General features: G+C 43.6%; 1 protein-coding gene across 1 annotated transcript in view; it reads right to left on the reverse strand.

Moving 5' to 3' along the window:
* Nucleotides 1-17,429: 17,429 nt before the first annotated feature.
* LOC137432398 (myelin and lymphocyte protein) overlaps nt 17,430-22,560 on the reverse strand; it is a 66,265-nt gene continuing 61,134 nt past the window's right edge. The window contains exons 3-4 of the mRNA XM_068124296.2: nt 20,080-20,208; nt 17,430-17,747 (exon numbers count right to left, since the gene is read on the reverse strand). Coding sequence (XP_067980397.2) covers nt 17,676-17,747; nt 20,080-20,208 — 201 coding nt within the window. The 3' untranslated portion in view covers nt 17,430-17,675. The remainder of the gene's footprint in view (nt 17,748-20,079; nt 20,209-22,560) is intronic.

Below are 22,560 nucleotides of genomic sequence, written 5' to 3' on the forward strand. Positions count from 1 at the left end.
TGTAATCTTCCCACATATATCAATTTAATATACTTTTATGATGCCCTGACCAATTGAGGAAGTTAGGAGTGGAGGAATGGTTGATCAGAGTAGTGATGGCAATGTACAAAAGAGCGCGCACAGCTGTAAGGACGAAGGACGGGAACAGTGGTGAGTTTGAGGTGAAGGTGGGAGTGCATCAGGGGTCCACTACTATCAGGGGTCCAAGATACTAAGTCCACTACTATTTGTAGCTGTGATGGAGGTGCTGGCTCAGAACATAAAGGAGGGTTTACCGTGGGAGTTGTATGCAGATGATCTGGTGTTGATTGCGGAAAGTATGGATGAACTGAAGGAAAAGATGAACACGTGGAAGGAATGTATGGAGACAAAAGGTCTGAAGGTGAATATCGGAAAGACGAAGGTGATGGCAAGTGGTAAAGCATGTGGTGAGGTGGAAAGAACTGGGAAGTGGCCCTGTGCTGTGTGTAGGAAGGGTGTCGGAGTGAACTCCATTCAGTGTACAATGTGCGCTGAGTGGGTTCATCAAAAATGTAGTGGTCTGAGAGGGTCATTAACCAGTGTGGCAGCTACATTCAAATGCAAGGTGTGCACAGAGGGAGCTGCAGATGGAGGAAATGTTGAGTTGGATCTTGGAGACGGCGTGAAGCTGGAAGGTGTGAAAACATTTTGCTATCTCGGAGACATGCTGAATGGAGAAGGTGGATCAGACTCGGCAACGGTTGCTCGAGTGAGATGTGCATGGAAGAAGTTTTGGGAATTGAGTTGCGTGCTGATGATGAGGGGAGTGTCGTTGAAGCTGAAGGGAAAGGTGTATGCTGCATGTGTGAGAAGTTTTATGATTTATGGGAGCGAGACATGGGTAATGAACGTAGAGCAGCAACGAAGGTTGGAAAGGGTGGAAATGCGAATGGGTCGACGGATGTGCGGAGTATCGTTGAGAGAGAGGAAGACAAATGATGAATTGCGAAAGATGATGGGAATAGAGCCTGTGATTGATGCTGTGAAGAGGAACAGGTTGAGATGGTTTGGTCATGTGTTGAGGAAGGATGAAAGTGACTGGTTGAGAAGAGTGATGGAAATGAATGTAGAAGGAAGTAGAAGACGGGGAAGACCGAGAAAGACTTGGCTAAAGATGGTGGAAGAAGAAATGCGGGAAAAGGGGTTAACAAGGAGATATGCAGAAAATAGGGCAAGATGGAGAAGATTGTCATGGGGACCGCAAGGCTAACCCCCGCTCTAGCAGGGAAAATGGCCTTTAAAATGCATGTTGTTGTTGTTGTATGATGCCCTGAACGCTGGCGTTTCCTGCGGCTTCTGCACATGCGTGCTGAGCATTCTGGGGGGAGAATACATCATATTTGAAAGCCCCGTGTTGGGGATAACATGAGAGGGTGCCATATTGGGCATGTCCCGATGTGCCTGTTCGCTGCTGTTGTTGTGCTTCCTTCTCTCCCCCTCTTGTCTTCCATTCTCTTTATTATATGCTCTATGTATTAGCTCTTATGTGAGCCTTGATTTAGTATTTTTAAAAATGAAACAAAAGAGAGCTAAATATATAACCCAAGGATGATGGGCCCTGGATGGGGGTGTGGCACCTCTTCACTTGGTAGTGCTCTGTCTCTGTCTCTCTCTCTCTCTCTCTCTTGCTCTCTCTCTTTCTCCCCCTCTCTCTTTCTCTTTCTCTTTCTCTTTCTCTTTCTCTCTTTCTCCCTCTTTCTCTTTCTCTTTCTCTTTGTCTTTCTCTCTCTTTCTCCCCCTCTCTCCACCTCCCTCTCCCCCTGCCTCTTTAACTCTGTCGTGACCCTCGTGTCGTGACTTCGTGAAAACACCATATTGGATGTGGGGGATCTCGGGGTCAATCCTGGGAGGTCGATCGCCTGTCTCCGTACCGCAGGCTTGCGTGAGAGAACTGTCCGGGGCGATACAACAACAAAAACACAACCTTGTGGTACACCTAGACTCAAAACACTGACACGTGATCCCAAATTATTACACATCACCTGTTGCTGGTCTATCTGCAAGAAAACTGTGAATTAATTTTGAACGCTTTGGCGTGACAACCGATTTTAGTAATTTGTCAATGAATACAACAACAAGAAGTGGTCCAATTGTATTGAATGTAATGGCAAAGTAAATAAATACTGATCTTCCAAAGTAATTGGGAGTGTCTGAATGATGGAACAATCTTTGGATATAAACAAGCAAAGCATCCTCAACAGCCCTATTATTTTGATATGCAAATTAAGATTGGTCAAGCAGGCTTACTGGAATACTCGAAAATTACATTTCAATAATATCTTTTCAAAACACTTTATTACATTATATGTCATGGTTACTGGACGGTAATCAATCAACTCTCTGGGTTTTATTACTTCTGGTACTGGAATGATATAATTGAAGATTTCCAATTTTGGGGAATGACACCATAATCCAAGATTGATTGATAAACACTGGGGCAAGTTGTTCACTGCACAGTTTCAAAACCCTGTTAGAAACACCATCTTGTGGGCCAGTGGCCTTGCTTACCATAGTCTTAGGAAATACTGTATATTACAGATACGGACGAAATTTGGTGGACAGGTTAGGTTTATGCCAAGGATGAATCGATTCGATTTTGATGATTATCTGAATCTGGATATGATAATTATTTAAGTGATTCTTCACCATTTAGAGATGGGGCCAAAACGATATATATAGTCAGGTTCACTATGTTTTTTCGTTCAAAATTTTGGAGATTAGCAAAACTATACATTTCTGGAATATTCAGAGCATGAGAAATCCAAAAATTAATGTTGACATTTGCGTAGACAACTTTGCGAAAATGACACTCAGGACAGTGATGAAGATCTGTAAAAGCATATTCCTGAACGGTATAGACCTCGTAGATCCTGTGTATAGGACTTATAGTTCAATCTGATACTACCTATAACTTCCGATACAACCTATAACTTCAAAGGACTTGCAATATCATGTATTATGTAATACAGTTATATCACAAATATAAAGACAATGGTTTTCAATTACCTTTGTTTGTTGTTTTTCTATAATCCTGAGCACTATTTTGAGGCCTTTATTGGATTCCTTGACCCAGAAAACATAGGATTAGCATATTTAATTAAGTCTCTAGGTTGACTAGAAGCCGAGATCGCGCAAAATATGTATTTTATGGCGGCCATTTTGAAGATCCAAAATGGCCGCCATGCAGGTGTCTGTGCAAATGCCAACATTGATTTTCGGATTCTCCATGCTCTGATGATTCCAAAAATGTACAGGTTTGCTAATCTCCCAAAATTTTGAACGAAATTATATTTGTTAACGTCGTGAACCTGACTAATGGCATGATATTTCAAAACGTTGTAGATGAGTTATGACAAAACTTTGTGGATGAGTTGGTTCGGTGACAAGGACAAGCCGATTAGCTTTTGGTTCAGGTATGGATCCAGATGTGGCCTATCAGTGGGGTACAAAACGTAAACTAATGAGCCTGGCAGAGGTATGTGCTCTACCTGGTGCCATTCAAGTGAAGCGAAAAGCGCGGTTAGGCAATTGGGTCATTTCTGTCTGTCGGTCAGTCCGTCTGTCCACAAACATCAGTTTATGATCGATGAACAATCAATTTAAATTGAATGTTACATTTTGAACACGAATCGGAACATGAATCGGGAAATGAACCCGAAGTTTAGCATCCGCATACCTCCACAGTTCTAGTTCTTCTTCCGTTCCTGGTGCCGTTCTAGTTCTTCTTGAGAATGGTTGTATTTTTTTGAATTGTGAAAAAGGAAAAAAATACACTTGAACTTGAACTATACTCACCCAAACAAGAAACAGCATGAATGTATAAATTGTATTTATTTTTAGATTATGTGACACAAGAAATAAAAACAATGCCAGACCGAAGAAATAACCATTTTGTCACATCACCACCCAAACATGTTGATAAAATGTCACAAAGTCTGAATAGTGTGCCGATTTCAATGGAAGAGTGGACATCAGCCAAAATCCCAAATTCAGGACCGGGTATGTCCTCCTTCTGCAGTGATTGCACCTGTGTACAATGTGGAAGTTGTGGGATGGCGTCCCAGAGGCTGACAAGGTCCTTGGCCAAATCATGGGCATTCCGAGGAGGGTGTGGTACACATGGTACACATCGAACCCAACGTTCCATATCATCCCAGATGTGCTCAATTGGGGATAATTCTTGGGAATTCACAGGGAAGCAATGTTTTATGGCCAGATGCCCTTCCTGCCACCAATGTTTTGTGGCCGGATGCCCTTCCTGCCGCCAACCCTGTTAGTCGCCTCTTACGGCACACAGGGAATTACCAGTGAACTGGTACTCAATTAGCCGACCTCGGAAGGATGACAGGCTGAGTCAACCCCCCTGGCGTTAATTCAGCGATAGACCGGGATTCGAACCCAGGATCCTCGGATCCCAAGCCAGCACCCTAACCGCTAAGCCAACACCAGGCTTATGAAGCCATATCAATTATGAAGAATCAATTATGATTAAAAAACAAAAAATTATTGTATCTGGAACTGGATCCAGATGTTCAGCAAAATCTAACCAATTCTTCATCGTCACACACCCAACTTGTCCACCAAGTTTCACCCTAATCCATCTATAACTTTTTGAGATATCGTGATATATATCGTTTTTTGTCATATCTCTCAATGGTGAAGTATTACTTACAATTTCTAGTATCCAGATCTGCATCCAGATCTTCCCCCAAATCGAATCATTTCGTCCTTGTAACACACCCAACCTCTCCACCATATCTCCTTCAAATCCGTCCATAATGTTTTGAGATATACTGTTTACAGACAGACAGACAAACAAACAGACAGATAGGGGTGAAAAGGTAACATTCATCTTCGGTGGCGGAGTTAAACAGAATTTTACAGAACTAGAAGAACAGCAGAAGTGGGGGGTGGTGAGGCGGGGGGGGGGGGGGAATGGGGGAGGGGGGGGGAGGGGGTGGGAGGGTGGTAAACAAGATAGATACTGTACATCTACACAATCTGAATCACAGAAATGAAGGGAATTCTTTGGATTTTGTGACTTTCACCAGCAGGGGATTGCTAGGAGACCGTGTGCTAGGAGGCTTTGCACCCTATGGAAACCTGTGGAGGAGAGGAGGGGGAGCGAGCGAAGAGCGAAAGAGCACAAGACCAGAAAGGGGGGCAGTAGAAGACAGACCACTGACTTGTCGATGGCGATGGCGAAGTGATAGACTCATGGACTCAGATTATTTAATTTATTTAATTTCCTTATTACCATTTGCAAAATTCAGCCTGCACCTCAAACAGATTCAACACCCAGTCTTGTGGTCAGGGACCCAGCAGATGAACCCTTATTACTAGAGCAATATGTAGGCGAAAGCAACGCTCGGAGGAATACAGAAGATATTAGGACATTGGTTCTTAAGGGGACATCTGACAATTCTAAGCTCAGCCATCATTGGACCGTACGATATGAATTAATGAAATGAAAGTGTTACATATTTATGTGAATGTATGTGAATTACCATGCAGGTGTTTGCTTCCGTGTGTAGTATATTAAGTTGTTGTGTAGTTGTTGTGGTTGGAGGGTCAGGAGCCCTTCTGAAAGAGTGGCAGGAAACGGAAGTGGCCGGAAGCGGAAGTGACGGAAAACGAGGGAGGAAAAGACACGAGGGAAAGGAAGGTTTTTTCTTCTTCCTCGCCCCGCGACGACGAGAAGGTGGAATCGACCTTACGCTGCGCGGAAAACGCGCCGTTGCGAAACGTCTGGCGAGAGGAGTTACCTGGGCGGTAAATACCTTTTGAGACGTCCAGTCACCGTGAGTTCGTGCACGAAACCAAGCGTCCGGGACAGTTTGCCCCGTCTACAAAGACGCGTACGGGTCCGCACGTTGGGCCTCGCTCGCGTCGAAAGCCGCGCTGGGTTTTGCCCCGTCTACAAAGACGCGTACGGGTCCGCACTTGGGGCCTCGCGCACGTTGGACGCCGCGCTGGGTTTGCCCCGTGGCTTGGCAAGGAGGTGCGCTGCAGCCGCGGCCCCAGTCCGAGACGGCACGTTTAGAGCACGTCCGCCCGGGGCTCGTTCAACCGCCCGTGTGCGGAGAGGAGAGACATTGACCACGGAGGGAGTCAGGAGTGGGGCTCACGTGAGGAATGTATAAGATTAAGATGGCCATCTTAGAGTTTGTGTAGATGAGTTCACATGGTTGTAATATTGATTGTGCCTGGTTGTGTATTGTTGATTGCTCGGGGAAAATCTCCGTGGTTGTGTCCTTGAAAGTGTTTGGTATCATTACCATTGGAAATATATACTTGCACATCAGTTGTCGCCTGGGTGAAATTCCTATGGATTGCGTGGCGAATGCGCCTATATAATACTATTTGCTGGCGAAGGTCCTCTCACGGTCCGGGGGTCACCGAGACCTGGTATGCACTGAGGGGACCACGTAACAGAATTGGGGGCTCGTCCAAATTACGATTTGCGGTTTCGCAATTGGGTCTACGTCCGGGATCTAAAAGTGTATAAAATAATAAAATAATAATATTTTTGGTAATTAAAATTTATTAATTAATTATTAATTGGTAATATTTTTTTTTGAGAAATTGGGGAAAGTCTTGGGGTGAAGGTTAACAGGTGTTAACGATAGGCACCATGGCGTTTGTGGCACAGAACTTTGGGGTAACCCCGAGTGAGGCACAGTTCCGAGCGTTGCTAAAGTCGGATCTCTTGAAATTGGCCAAACATTTTAACTTGGAGGTCCGAACTAATTTGAGGAAGGCAGAGTTGCAGGCCACGGTGATACAATCTATGGTGGGATTAGGAACATGGGACGAGTTAGCCTGGGAGTGGCTACCCGAAGAACCAGAAGACGTGGAGCTCCGGAAACTGGAGTTGCAATTACGGAGCCAGGAACGGATCAAAGAAGAAGAAAGGAAAGCAGAAGAGAGAAGAGAAGAGAAGCAAGCAGAGGAAAGGAGAGTGGAACGAGAACTCCAGGAAAGGTTAAAAGAAGAAGAAAGGAAAGCAGAAGCGAGGAGAGAAGAGAAGCAAGCAGAGGAAAGGAGAGTGGAACGAGAACTCCAGGAAAGGTTAAAAGAAGAAGAAAGGAAAGCAGAAGAGAGGAGAGAAGAGAAACAAGCAGAGGAAAGGAGAGTGGAACGAGAACTCCAGGAAAGGTTAGCAGAAGAAGAAAGGAAAGCAGAAAAGGAAAGAGCAGAAGAAGAAAGGAAAGCAGAGGAGAGGAGAGAAGAGAAACAAGCAGAAGAAAGGATGAAAACAAGGGAACTCGAAGCAGAGGAGAGGAAAGCGGAAAGGGAATTAAAGGAACGTGACATGGAGCTTCAGCAAGAAATCAAATGCAAGGAGCTGGAGTTAATGAGAGAACGGGGAGAGGCACCACCCTTGCTGACGGGGTCGACACCTAACCAGAAAACCTGGGATGTGGGCAGACATGTGAGGCTGGTTCCACCGTTCAGTGAAAAGGAAGTCGCGAAATTCTTCCCACACTTTGAGAAAGTGGCTCGACAATTAAACTGGCCGGAGGAGGCCTGGACCATACTCGTACAAAGTGTGCTGGTGGGGAAAGCTCAGGAAATTTATTCGGCATTACCAATGGACCAATGTGCAGATTATGAGGTACTGAAGAAGCACATCCTCAAGGCCTATGAGTTGGTTCCGGAAGCTTACAGGCAAAAATTCAGGAATGCCAGGAAGAGGGAGAGTGAGACCCATGTGGAGTTTGCCAGAGTGAAAGAAAACATGTTTGATCGGTGGTGTGAGTCAAAAGGAGTCGGGAAAGACTTCGAGACATTGCGGGACTTGATCCTGGTGGAGGAATTCCAGCAGTGTGTCCACGAGGACATCAAAGTGTACCTGCAGGAAAAGAAGGTACCAAAGTTGTGGGACGCAGCCACCATGGCAGATGATTATGCCTTAACCCACCGAATAGGGGTCCACGAACCTAACTCCTCGCCTAGATCTCCGCAGGGGAGGTGGGGAACAGCAGGTGCGGAGAACGACCATACATGGCGGCGGCCTCGAGATGATTATGGGGACAACTATGATACCCCACCGGTTCGAAATCAGAGGGATGCGGGCCCAAGACAAACTTATAGTTCGGGGGGCCCGAGGCAGACCCCGAGTTTTTCCTCCGGGCCTACTTGCGCGTTTTGCAAAAAACCTGGACACTTGATGTCCAGTTGTTACCTCATGAAAAGGGACAACCCAGAGCGGAGTCCGACTATTACAACTCCGAATGCGATGGCTAGCGTAAGAAATCGCCATCAAGAGGGTTACCAACCATTTGTTTCCGAGGGGTTTGTGTCACTGGATGGAGCCTCGACTAACCGGAGACCGGTTAGGATATTGAGAGACACAGGGGCCCATCAATCTTTAATGCTTGAAGGCATTTTGCCATGGTCCGAGGAGACGGCAACGGGGGATAGTGTTCGTTTACAGGGGATCGGGGGCGGTGTTAGTGCTCCCCTTCAGGTCATCCAGTTGGAGTCCGATTTGGTGTCAGGACCGGTCACCGTCGGTTTACAAGCCACGCTTCCTGTAGAGGGTGTATCTGTGGTTCTCGGGAATGATTTGGCCGGGGGTCAAGTTTATGGTAACCTGAGGGTTGATAAAGAGCCCAGCAGGGAAAATAACACCACACCAGCTCGGGAGGGTGACAAAAGTGCCAAGTTATTTGTAGGGGGACTGAACTTCAAAACAGAGGAAGAAGTTCTGACCTCTGTCTTCAACAGATATGGGCCGCTGGTGGAAGTGCGGTTGGTAAGAGACTGGGAAACGCAACAGTCAAGAGGGTTCGGCTTTGTCACGTTTGCCAGCACAAAAGACGCCAGAGAGGCAGAGAAGAATTGGAATGGCAAGGATTTGGAGGGTCGGACCATAACAGTAGGGAAGGCATTTCGTAGGCGTCGAGAGGTCTACAGGAGAGGACAACTGGGCGGTAGTTTTGGTGGTGGCCGCAGTCAATATTATTATGGAGGCTCCCTGAGTTACGGCCGCTCCCGAAGGAAGAATTGGCAAAGTAGTGGCCGAGAAGAAGACCGGTATTCAGGGGACTACAGGGACCAGTGGTCCCACCCTAATTATTAGGGACGTTCTGAGAAGTTGAAGCACTGAAGGCGGCGGAGCCGCCGAGCCAAGATTCCTACACGAATTAACCGTGAACGCCGTTCCTAAAGGCGTCCATGTAGTGAACTTTCCTGCACGGACTAACCGTGAACTCCACGTTCCTCAAGGCGCCCATGTAGAGAACTTTCCTGCACGGACTAACCGTGAACTCCACGTTCCTCAAGGCGCCCATGTAGAGAACTTTCCTGCACGGACTAACCGTGAACTCCGCGTTCCTAAAGGCATCCATGTAGTGAATACTCGACTTGGCCTCCCGGAAAAGTGCTATCGAGTGGCTTTACTGGCTTTATTTTTAAGTGATAACTGTGCCCGGGGGGAACTGATAATGTGGGGGGGTTGAGTTATCTGGTTTGTTTCTCCAAATTGGCCGGCAAAGAAAGTTTTCGCTGGGTTCAAACTTTCTTTCTTGAAGGGGGGGAGTGTTACATATTTATGTGAATGTATGTGAATTACCATGCAGGTGTTTGCTTCCGTGTGTAGTATATTAAGTTGTTGTGTAGTTGTTGTGGTTGGAGGGTCAGGAGCCCTTCTGAAAGAGTGGCAGGAAACGGAAGTGGCCGGAAGCGGAAGTGACGGAAAACGAGGGAGGAAAAGACACGAGGGAAAGGAAGGTTTTTTCTTCTTCCTCGCCCCGCGACGACGAGAAGGTGGAATCGACCTTACGCTGCGCGGAAAACGCGCCGTTGCGAAACGTCTGGCGAGAGGAGTTACCTGGGCGGTAAATACCTTTTGAGACGTCCAGTCACCGTGAGTTCGTGCACGAAACCAAGCGTCCGGGACAGTTTGCCCCGTCTACAAAGACGCGTACGGGTCCGCACGTTGGGCCTCGCTCGCGTCGAAAGCCGCGCTGGGTTTTGCCCCGTCTACAAAGACGCGTACGGGTCCGCACTTGGGGCCTCGCGCACGTTGGACGCCGCGCTGGGTTTGCCCCGTGGCTTGGCAAGGAGGTGCGCTGCAGCCGCGGCCCCAGTCCGAGACGGCACGTTTAGAGCACGTCCGCCCGGGGCTCGTTCAACCGCCCGTGTGCGGAGAGGAGAGACATTGACCACGGAGGGAGTCAGGAGTGGGGCTCACGTGAGGAATGTATAAGATTAAGATGGCCATCTTAGAGTTTGTGTAGATGAGTTCACATGGTTGTAATATTGATTGTGCCTGGTTGTGTATTGTTGATTGCTCGGGGAAAATCTCCGTGGTTGTGTCCTTGAAAGTGTTTGGTATCATTACCATTGGAAATATATACTTGCACATCAGTTGTCGCCTGGGTGAAATTCCTATGGATTGCGTGGCGAATGCGCCTATATAATACTATTTGCTGGCGAAGGTCCTCTCACGGTCCGGGGGTCACCGAGACCTGGTATGCACTGAGGGGACCACGTAACAAAAGCTAAATCTCACAAACTGAGTGTAATAAACTCGAATCGAGAGAAATAATTCACACCTTCTGGGAGTGAACGCATGTGCTGGAGCAAATCAAAACCTATCAGGCGGTTTCCCACCGGCCAAAGAAGCACTGGTTTCAGGTACTTACAATTGCTGAGTTGCCATGGGAACCCAGGTGCTCTCTTGAGTCTATATTATGGAGCTTTGGTTGGGAAGCAAAGCTTGAGCTTGAAGTATATGAGGCTTGTGTGCCCCCAGGATATAGAATTAGGAATAAAAACATGTTTTTACTCATTACATAATTCAAAAGTTGACTTTGTGAGGACTATCATATCTCATTTGTGGACATATTCTGAGCAAGCCTTGCTGAATGTGCTGCAAGTCTGGGATTTTAAATGTTTTGTCTGTCTGCGCATCTTGACACAGATAGCAAAAGCAGTGTCTCACTGTGGAGAACTGCTCCCTCCCAGAAAATGATTTATATAATGCATTCCAGTGGCTTCTAACGATTAAATGAAGAAAATTCAATCTCAACATTATTGGCATGTCTGACAATAAGGCCAAAGTAGAGGATTGCAGACAGGTCAGTGGTCCCTGTTTTTGTACCACCTCTCCTGTGGTCTAAATCCCTCTGCTCTCCCAGTCCTCCGATTTTGAGTGATGTCATAACAGTAATGTGATGTGTTTAGAGAATAAAAACAATTTTTTTGTGGATTCTTTATTTATTTAAATTTTATTTATTTGAAACTAGACCAATGCGACCCGTCACCAATATGCCTATACGTAGTTCCTGCCAATGACAACGGGCAGATGCCTTCATTGACTGTCCTATAAATAAACAATTTTGATTTAAGTCCCTTCAGCTGTTCTCAAGTATGACATTTTTACCAGACAGGACAGGTTTCACATCAATCGGTGAAGCTGTTTTGGAGATGGGGTTTTTTTTTATATCGGCTTTCAAGCTAATAGTAATATGGTTGCCCTACCACGTGACATATGACATTAAAAAAAATGCACACTCTGCATTTGTATGAGTAGGGGATCATGTTTGTGAAGTTTTGCGTTGATCTGATGAGGTTCATTTTTATATCCAAGATGGCTGCCAAACTATATGACATATGGCGTCATCATTTTCAAGCTGTATGCAGCAATGGTGTTAGATGACGTTTGTAAAGTTTCGCATCGATAAGGTCAGCGGTTTCTGAGATAATTATTTAATATTTTCCTTCAATCCAATATGGCTGCCACACCATGTGACTGATGACATTTTCGTGATCAACTTCTAATCACCATGCCTAATCAATGACACACATAACGTGTAAAATCGATTTCTATGGTGGTTTGTGAGAAGCTGTTTTTTAAAGGTTTTAGCTAAACTCCAATATGGTTTTTAAACCATGTGACCTATGATGTCATAAATTTAATATTTCAATACAATGGGCCACTGATCATGTGCATGAAATTTCAGATTTTTAGGATAAGGAACCACCTTTAGAGGCCATTTTTCCCCGCAGAGCAGGGTTTGGCCTTTATCAGGCACCGTGGTCCCCTTTTTGAAGCAATGTTTTATGGCCGGATGCCCTTCCTGCCGCTAACCCTGTTGGTCACCTCTTGCGACACACAGGGAATTACCAGTGAACTGGTACTCAATATCTATATTATAATAGCCGTAGATGATTCTGTCTGTCTGTCTGTCTGTCTGTTGGGCGTCTGTCCGGGGTGTGGCTTACTCGGTTTGCAGAGTAGCTCCACCCATAGCTCCACCCATTCTGGGAGTGGCTTCATATAATTATAAACAAATATCCACCATTTTATTAACTCGCATAGCTTTGAGGCCTGTTTTGTAGGCCCGTGGTGTCTTGCTCTCTCTCCCATTTTTATTTCAAATCAAATTCGATATATCATTTCATTTTTCACAGTCGCTAACATAGTTTTAGACTCGGTTGAAAAACAAACGGGAAGAAAATCCAATGAAAGTTGCCGTTTATAGAACGAAATGAATTCTCAAACGCCTGTAACTTCAAGGCCATTGAGTCTCTCTCACGCCTTTATCTCCAATCTAACTCACCATCTGATTTCATTTTTATCGATGGTTTTGGACTTGGTGTCAGCGATAATTGAGAACATTCCACACACGCGGGAAAATGCAGATATATATTTTTTTAAATCGCGTCATGATGTATCATACACCGCCCAACATGACACCGACGGCAACGTGTCGATACATATTAAAAATTCGATATATCATTTCATTTTTCACAGTCGCTAACATAGTTTTAGACTCGGTTGAAAAAAAACGGGAAGAAAATCCGATGAAAGTTGCCGTTTATAGAACGAAATGAATTCTCAAAGGCCTGTAACTTCAAGGCCATTGAGTCTCTCTCACGCTTTTATCTCCAATCTAACTCACCATCTGATTTCATTTTTATCGATGGTTTCAGACTCGGTGTCAGCAATAATTGAGAACATTCCACACACGCAGGAAAATGCAGATATATTTTTAAAAATCGCGTCATGATGTATCATACACCGCCCAACATGACACCGACGGCAACGTGTCGATATATACACAAAGAATTAAGTTAAGCACCCCCCCCGTTTTTGTACAACCTCGCACATTACAAGTTTGTTGTCGTCAAAACAGTGTAATATACCCATGATATTGCTATATTTTCTGGAGAAGTGATATTATGGTCACATAAAAACATAACAATCATGCCGTTTTCAATATTTTATTCTGAATAATTTAAGGTGAAATTTTTTGGGAATTTTAGGCATATTTTCACCTCAATTTAAGTATGGAGCTATAGGTCCATCACGGACAGTGTGGATGACGTTTATGTTTTCTAACGTACAGTCATTGTTCTGAGAAGACCTCTAGCGATCTTTGCATCAATAACGTGTGTAGGACCCACGTGATCGGATCACTGACTCAACCCTACGTCTCATAGACCCTGTAAGCCGTCGTATGCATTGCTGTGGCAGGTTGAACCCCCTCGAGCACGTTTGGGACATGTTGGGACGACAAATTGCGAAGATGGTCCCTCCAATAGCCAATCTGGATGAATTGGAACGTGCATTACATCGGGAATGGAACAACCTGCCACAGCAACGCATACGACGGCTTATAGGGTCTATGAGACGTAGGGTTGAGTCAGTGATCCGATCACGTGGGTCCTACACACGTTATTGACGCAAAGATCGCTAGAGGTCTTCTCAGAACAATGACTGTACGTTAGAAAACATAAACGTCATCCACACTGTCCGTGATGGACCTATAGCTCCATACTTAAATTGAGGTGAAAATATGCCTAAAATTCCCAAAAATTTTCACCTTAAATTATTCAGAATAAAATATTGAAAACGGCATGATTGTTATGTTTTTATGTGACCATAATATCACTTCTCCAGAAAATATAGCAATATCATGGGTATATTACACTGTTTTGACGACAACAAACTTGTAATGTGCGAGGTTGTAAAAAAACGGGGGGGGTGCTTAACTTAATTCTTTGTGTATATATTAAAAATTCGCTTTTGCTTTTCCGTTAAGATATATTACTTTTTCGTTTGATGACAGTCGTCACAAAAACGTCAACAATGATGCCGACATATATTTCTTCGTTTTTATTTCATTCAACATTATTAGCCGGAAGTAAAATATGTTTCAGGAAATTACCGAGAGATATTTCTTCGTTTTTTTGTTAGTTATGTGCGCATTCACTTTAAATAGGTTTATTTGAAATCTTTAATTTTCCACAATATAATTTACTTGCCGTTTATCATTTGATGATTTCGAGACCAATTCCTCTTGAGGATCGTGACAATTCATGCGCTGCGTGGAAACTTCTATTTCCAAAATGAATGAGACGATCGATGAAGAACGCAGACTGGAACAGGATGTAGCAAGAAAACGAATGAGACGGGCGAACGAGTCCATCGACGAACGTCAATGCAAACTTGCGGGGTCACCCGTGGGAATCCCACAGGCATGGACGTATGTGACATTTCGACATATTGAGTTAGATGCTGCACATTCATTTTTACAAAATGGTTACTGGCAAGTCATCAGATCCAGAAATGGTGTAATGAACACAATTTATTTACGCGCAAGCAAGAAAGCAAGACGGGCCGATTTCCGATTCCGACGGGCCGACGGGCGAGACGGGCCGACGGGCGAAACGGGCCGATTTGGAGCAAGAAAAAGAACGAGACGGGAGAAAAACGAGAGAAACGAGACGGGGAAAGCCGATTGGAGAGGCGAGTGAGGAGCGATTGGAGAGGCGAGTGAGGAGCGATTGGAGAGGCGAGTGAGGAGCGATTGGAGAGGCGAGTGAGGAGCGATTGGAGAGGAGTGTGAGGCGCGATTGGAGAGGAGTGTGAGGCACGATTGGAGAGGAGTGTGAGGAGTGATTGGAGAGGAGAGTGAGGAGCGATTGGAGAGGAGTGTGAGGCGCGATTGGAGAGGAGTGTGAGGCACGATTGGAGAGGAGTGTGAGGCGCGATTGGAGAGGTGTGTGAGGCACGATTGGAGAGGAGTGTGAGGCGCGATTGGAGAGGAGTGTGAGGCGCGATTGGAGGGGAGTGTGAGGTGCCATTGGAGAGGAGTGTGAGGCGCAATTGGAGAGGAGTGATTGGAGGGGAGTGTGAGGTGTGATTGGAGAGGAGTGTGAGGCGCGATTGGAGAGGAGTGTGAGGCGCGATTGGAGAGGAGTGTGAGGCGCGATTGGAGAGGAGTGTGAGGCGCGATTGGAGAGGAGTGTGAGGCGCGATTGGAGAGGCGTGTGAGGGATTGGAGAGGAGAGGAGTGTGAGGGATTGGAGAGGTGAGGGATTGGAAAGGAGAGGAATGTGAGGGATTGGAGAGGAGAGGAGTGCTAGGTGGAGAGAGGAGAGTGTCAGGTGGAGACAGGAGAGTGTCAGGTGGAGAGGAGTGAGGGGTCACATATTATGTGAAATAAATAAATTGTGTTCATCACACCATTTCTGGATCTGATGACTTGCCAGTAACCATTTTGTAAAAATGAATGTGCAGCATCTAACTCAATATGTCGAAATGTCACACACATCCATGCCCGTGGGATTCCCACGGGTGACCCCGCTAGTATTTTTATATTGGATAAGGCATGGAATATTATATTTTAAATTTTTAGGATAAGGCATTCGATTAAAACATTTATGGCTGGTATACCACTTCACCGATGATGTCAGCATCATCATTCTTTTGTTCCCCATTGGGAGTACTTGACAATGTGTCAAGTTTCAAATTTTTCCATTGAACGGTTTCCAAGAAATAATTTTTTAATTAATTGCGTTTAATCCAAGATGGCTGCCATACCACATGACCTATGACGTCAACACTATCCTAAAACCATTCCGCATGGGTGTCGCTCCTACCCTGAAAGTTTCATCTCAATTTGACATGTAGTTGCTGAGCAAAACAAGGTTTAGCCTGTACAGACGGACGGACGGACGGACGGACGTACAACCCGAAAACATTATGCCTCCGCTACCTTCGGGGGTGGAGCCATAAAAAAAATTTTGCCTTTTAATGCCAATAAAGTTTAGGCATTATACTGTACGGCTGGTGTGGCAAGATAGTCTCGAATCTCGACCCAGCTATAAACTCATGTTAAGCCGGTGGACTCGTCTGCTCATTGGTGGAAGTCAAAGGCCCCACAGTGTCTTCCACGAAGAGTCCCTTTTCGCCGACACTGACCAAATTCAAAAATTCCTGCCACTTTCATCATGATCCTGCAGCGTTGGGGATCTGTCTGGGTCAGGTTATAGTCAGGTTCACTATGTTTTTTTCGTTCAAAATCATGGTAGATTAGCAAACCTATACATTTTTGGAAACGTTATTACATGGAAAATCTGAAAATCAATGTTTACATTTGCCAATTCCGACCAATTCGATTCGACCAATTCGACCAATCGATCAATTCCATTCGACCAATTCGACCATTCGACCAATCGCTTCGATCGACCATTCGACCAATTCGATTCGATTCGATTCATCGAATTCGATTCGATCGACCATTCGACCAATTCGATTTGCCAATCGATTTGACCGACCTTTGCTTGTGTGGAACGGACTGTGAAAACGATGCGGACTATATTGTCGGATACGACACACAGGACAGTGATGACGAACTCTAAATGGCATATTCTGTAATCGTGTACGTTTGATGCCATTGACTGCCTGTGTATATTTTGTCATTGACTGCCTGTGTAGATGTGAAGTTATACTGACTGCGTGTGTATATATGATTTTGCTGACTGCCTGTGTATGTTTGGTGATATGAATTATTGTGACACATTTTGATGTTATTAACTGCCTGTACAAAATGATAACATGTATTTGATTATGCAACTTATCGCGAATATAAAGACAGTATTTTGCAATTCAAAACCTTTGATTCGTGTCTTACCATTCCCCATAGCACTAATTTGATACTTTCATTGGATTCCTTGTCCCTGAAAATATAGGTTTAGTATATTTTTTAAAGTTTTTAGGGTAATTAGAGGCAGAAATAGAACAAAATATGTATTTTACAGTGGCCATTTTGAAAATCCAAAATGGCCGCCATACAGGTATCTCTCCAAATGTAAACATTGATTTTTAGTTTCCTTATGCTATAACCTTTCCAAAAATGTATAGGTTTGCTAATCTACCATGATTTTGAACGAAATATAATTTATTGACATAGTGAACCTGACTATTATAGCCTAGCAACGCTTTTCCACTTGCCCACCTTTACACGGTAGAATACATGGATACAAAGCATTTTGTAGCGGTGGGTAGAAAGTATCCTGGTTATTACATGTGGGTGAATCATTGGGTGAGCTGAGCTGTGGTTAGTCACGATGAAAGTGGCAATAACATGCTGAGATGAAACCGATTTTTCACTTTAACCACCATTTATTGCAACAGGTACTCTACAGCAAAACAAAATCACATTTATCCATGGAGAAAATATAATATTATGAACACATCCAGAAGGAAATGATGAGTTAGAAAATGACATTATATAAGCTCAGAAAATGCATAATACAAAATTATAACATCAGTTTTGTTCATTCAAGGCTAAGAACACAAACTTGGAGTTTGAAGAGGATGCAACATCATTTCCTTGCTCGACATTGTCTCAGACCTTGCTGAGGTTGAGGCTAATGCTCAGGCTTATACCATAAAGTAATGTCACCACAAACGCAAAGACCTGAAGGAACACAAGAAGGAGCATTCAGGAATGGTTCATTGAAAATAAATATAAAATTGCAAAGCGATATAGGATGAATATTTGAACAGTTTCAAGAGTGTCTAAAACGTAACGGTTTGAGTAACACAAACTAACTAAATATTTGACACAAACTTTATTACCTCTGCCCCTCTACACCTCTGTCTGTTTGTCTTTGAGCAGGATTTCTCAAAAAGTTGTGGACGGATGGTGATGATTATGAGAGATTATAGGGTGATGAGTTCAAGATAACAGATTCCAAAATTCTGGCATTTCTGTTTATATAATACTTGTACACCAGCTCACTATGGGAGCAGCAGGGGTCATGTTATTATCATTATTATTATTATTGCCAATTATTATTACTTATGTTAGATCAGGTCATTTTAAAGATCAGACCATGCCTCACCATTATAAATTCGGGATAATAAAATTTACTTCTTGGGATATTGCATGGATGGGATATTGGGTGGGATATTGCAAATCACAAAACCCCTTGGGGAGTGGGGATATTGTTTCATAATATCATTAATATTATGCTATTATCATAAGTGTTGTTATTACTTTTCTAATAAGAAGTGGCTTTGGAAAAATGCCACAAAAATGCATTGGAAGAACGCCACGGAAACGGCAGGAAGGGTCGTGTTATTAACCCTTGTGGGTTATATAGACTGCAGTAGATCTTCAATCAGGTGCGTTCCTCGACGTGATTAGCATATACTGATGGTCGGATTCCTCCACATTTCTCTCAGTTTCGTGTTAAACAGTATTAGCGACTGTTTAAAAATGTAATCATATGTGTTTGTGGTTTATAATATTTTTACTTCTGGTAAGGGCATTCTGGTAAGGTGCTCCCATGGAAACGGCACGATAAGCTATTTATACACGTCAACCGCTGTTTGTCCGGGATATTATTAGTATTAATTTTGTTTTGTAATGACATTAATATTACTAGCAACGGTACCTGCCCTATGGGCAGGGCTTCAATTGGGAAGCCCAAATGAAAAGGCAAAATATCAGAAATTGAAGGCTTTTTTTATTTTAAACGATTCATATAAGCATCCGTTGAATCATATCACACGCAAATCATCAAAATCTAAACAGTACATGGCGCCCATTTTGAAAAAAGATTGAATTCGAAAAAATCCGGCAAAACGGAAGTGCCCGCCACACGTCTTTCTCAGTCGCACGTTTATGTGTGAAGAGTGCGTGCCGAATCTGTAACACGGAAGCAGCCACTAGACCTGTTTCTCAGTCGCTTTGCACACGCTGCTGTGTTACTTCGGAGCCGCACGTTTATATAGGAAGAGTTCGTCAGGAGTCGATCTACTCTCTCCTGGTATGTAGAATAAACAGTATTTGTAGAATTTCAACAAAAGCCACATCACTGTTCATATCCGTAAATATTATTCCATCGTGTTTGGAAAAACTGGAAAATTGGAAAACTTGGAAAAATTGGAAAAACAATATAGCCTATTTTACTCCAGGGGGTCCTAGGATTACCCACCCAAAATATCATTGCGATCGGTTCAGCCATTTATGCGGTACCTTCGAACGGACAGACAGACGGATGGACGGACATTTGGTGAATTATAGTAAGATACTTTTGTTATTAGAAGCGACCCTTGGGAAAAAAAACCACTACGATAAAGCTATTTTAACACTGAAATACACCTCAACACGCAACCCCATTAGCAGAGAAAACTCCCTTGGAGAAGGGGGCAAATGAATTTGCTCCAACCTTCATCATGGGACCCTTAGTCCTCCTGTCAAGTTTGGTGGAGATTGGATAAGTAACGACTGAATGTATCGCGGTCAAAAATCGTCAGACACACAGACAGACACACAGACAGACACCAAATTGCATATTTTGGTATGATATGGCACCAGGCCTGAATCTTTGACAGACTCGTAAGGTCCATTTTCAATTTTTAGCATCGCACGACAAAACTCATCTCACAAAATACTAATCGGGCAACTCTTTGCTTGGTCAAAGATTCCAAAGGAATTTATTGCACAGGGTAATAAAAAGGAACAAAAAATTTCAGGATCTCATGGATATGCTAGCCACAGGTCTGAAACTTTGTGTGTGCACTACTTATCACAAACATCCTCATTGAATAACAGTGGGACGTGTGCACAATCGCTGCATCTCAAACACATAGCATTTGCCAAATGACTAATTGCGTGCAATTTTAACGGTCATGCCAATTATAATACCGCATACTTTAAAATTATTCCCAAGTTCTCGGAAACTTGAAGCGGATTCGTACAAAACATTTGACACAAGCTTTTGTTTCCGGCCAAGCCTTACCACTGCAGCCACATTGAATCCATAGATGTGCCCGGTGGTAACTCTGTATGACAAATCTATACAGAAGTAGGCTTGCAGGACCGAAGCACTAAGGTAGCAGCTGAAAGCCAGTATGTAATAGACGAGGTCCTGGAGAAACATTGAGAAAACATACATGTGTTACAAACATACATGTATGACAGAAATTCCTATGTGCTACACAAATAATCAAGTACTAAAGAGATTTAAAATAACCCAGCATTAAGTTGAATATACTACTACTACTACTACTACTACTACTACTACTACTACTACGGCTACTACTACTACTAACACTACTATTACCAATACGACTACTAATACTACCACTATTACTGCTACTACTAACACTACTCCTACTCCTACTACTACTACTACTCTTCCTACTACTAGTACTATTACTGCTGCTACTACTACTACGACTACTACTACTACGACTGCTACTATTACTACTACGACAACTACTACTACTACTACTACTACTACTATTACTGCTGCTACTACTACTATCACTACTACTGTTACTACTAATACTAATACTAATAATACTTCTACTGTTACTAGAACTACTCCAACTATTAGTGCTACCACTACTACTACTACTACTACTACTACTACTACTACTACTACTACTACTACTACTTGACTAAATGGTCTAAATTTGAATAAAGTCTAAATAAAATGGAAAATTGACTATTACTACAACGACTAATAATAATAATATCAATGCCTCCACTAGCTAAACTAGTAGTTTGTGACACGTCATGCAAAGATAAAGTTCAAAGGAAACTTCGCATTATTTTTATTGTAAACAACAGTATATAATAGCTTTTAGGTATAATAATAGGGCTTATCAGTCAAAATGATTGACCAAAACCCAAGAAGAATTTAATTACATTGACATTGAACACCCCAACCCCAACCTTCCCTTTACCCTCCCACACCCAAAGCAATGTGTTCTGAACATAAATTATTTTTTATTCTCTGAGACGCATTTGGTGCAATTATAACGACCATAAACCCAGCAAAACCTCCCGGGAAAAAAGGGACGGTGAAAAAAAAAAAAAAGGGGACAAAATTGCCCGCGCCCTAAATCATAGCTTTGAAATCCAAAACTAACCAGACTTGGAGGTTTCATGGTTAGCACGTCCTATCTGGGCCTGTGAGGTTTAGCCGTTTGAACCCCATCCAAGTAATACCAAACACTTTATAAACGGTACGTGTTGCTTCCCTGTTTGATCCTCCGCATTTATATCCACAAACAACCATTGTACAGGTTTGCTCGGCCTAATAGCCTCCTGTGTTGAAGAACTTTCTTAACAATCCTCTTGAGGAAGTTGTCACTCAAACTCCTTGGTCTCACGATCAGCCATGATTATTCTTGGGCAAACCACATTTTAAAGTTGGCCTCCAATGCCAGCTGCCGACTGGGCATCATCCGTCATACAAAGGCCTTTCTTGACACACTTGAATTCATAACCACCTACAAGGCCTTCATCCAAAGCTTGATGGAGTACTGCTCTCCTCTCTGGACTGGCACCCCTGCCTCACATCCTGCTCAGCTTGACGCCGTGAAAACCAAGGCCTTCAAGATTATTGTAATCTCAGAGTACGATGAAGCTGAGTCTATGGGCCTATCACTTTCCATTATAAACAGGTCTGTGGTCTCTCTGTCTTCTACTGCCTCGTTTCTGGTCTTGCATTCTCTGTTCTTTGTTTTTTGACCCATCCCCCCCCCCCCCCCCCCCGGATTTCTGCAGGGCGCACACCGTTCACCTTCAAGCACCTTCTGGTGAAACTTCCAAAATCCAGAAAATCACTGATCACCTCCACTCATTCATTCCTCTTTTTCCCCACCTGCGGAACCACCTTCCATACTCTCTTTAATCTCATTCCTTGAATCTCATTCCCACCTTTCAATGACAGCTGTTCACCACCATCTCAGATTGTCCCCCATTCGAAACCACTATCTTTTCTATACCCGTTACTACTCATCACCCTCAAGCCCACCGCCATCCAAATTTCCAGATTTTCTTTCCTGAGAGTCTGCTTCTTTATCCATCTTGTCCACCCCGTGCATCTTCCCCTACCGTCATTCCTTCCCACACCCATTATTTGTCCAAGTTACCCTCTATTTTGTCCTTCAACCCTGCTGTTGGTGTTTGCCCATCTTTCTCTACTGTTTCTTTTATTCTGTTGCATACTGTATGTTCTATGTTCTAACTCTTCGATGAGCCTTCACTTGGTATACAATAAAAACTAGAAAGCATCTGAAAATGCAAAGCCCGTCCGCATCCACTTTGTATTCCGACATCTTCTTTTAACGTATGCGGAACATGACGAAAACAGTTTAAAAATATATACAAAATGAAAATTGATGATTTTATGTGAAACTGACCTTTGACCTTTTGACCAAGTTATTAATTTGTCTTCTCCATATTCTCATAATAAAGCTTTGTTGAA

This window comes from Myxine glutinosa, chromosome 8, assembly GCF_964187855.1.
Source record: "Myxine glutinosa chromosome 8, kmMyxGlut1.1, whole genome shotgun sequence".
Taxonomy (NCBI): Eukaryota; Metazoa; Chordata; class Myxini; order Myxiniformes; family Myxinidae; genus Myxine; species Myxine glutinosa.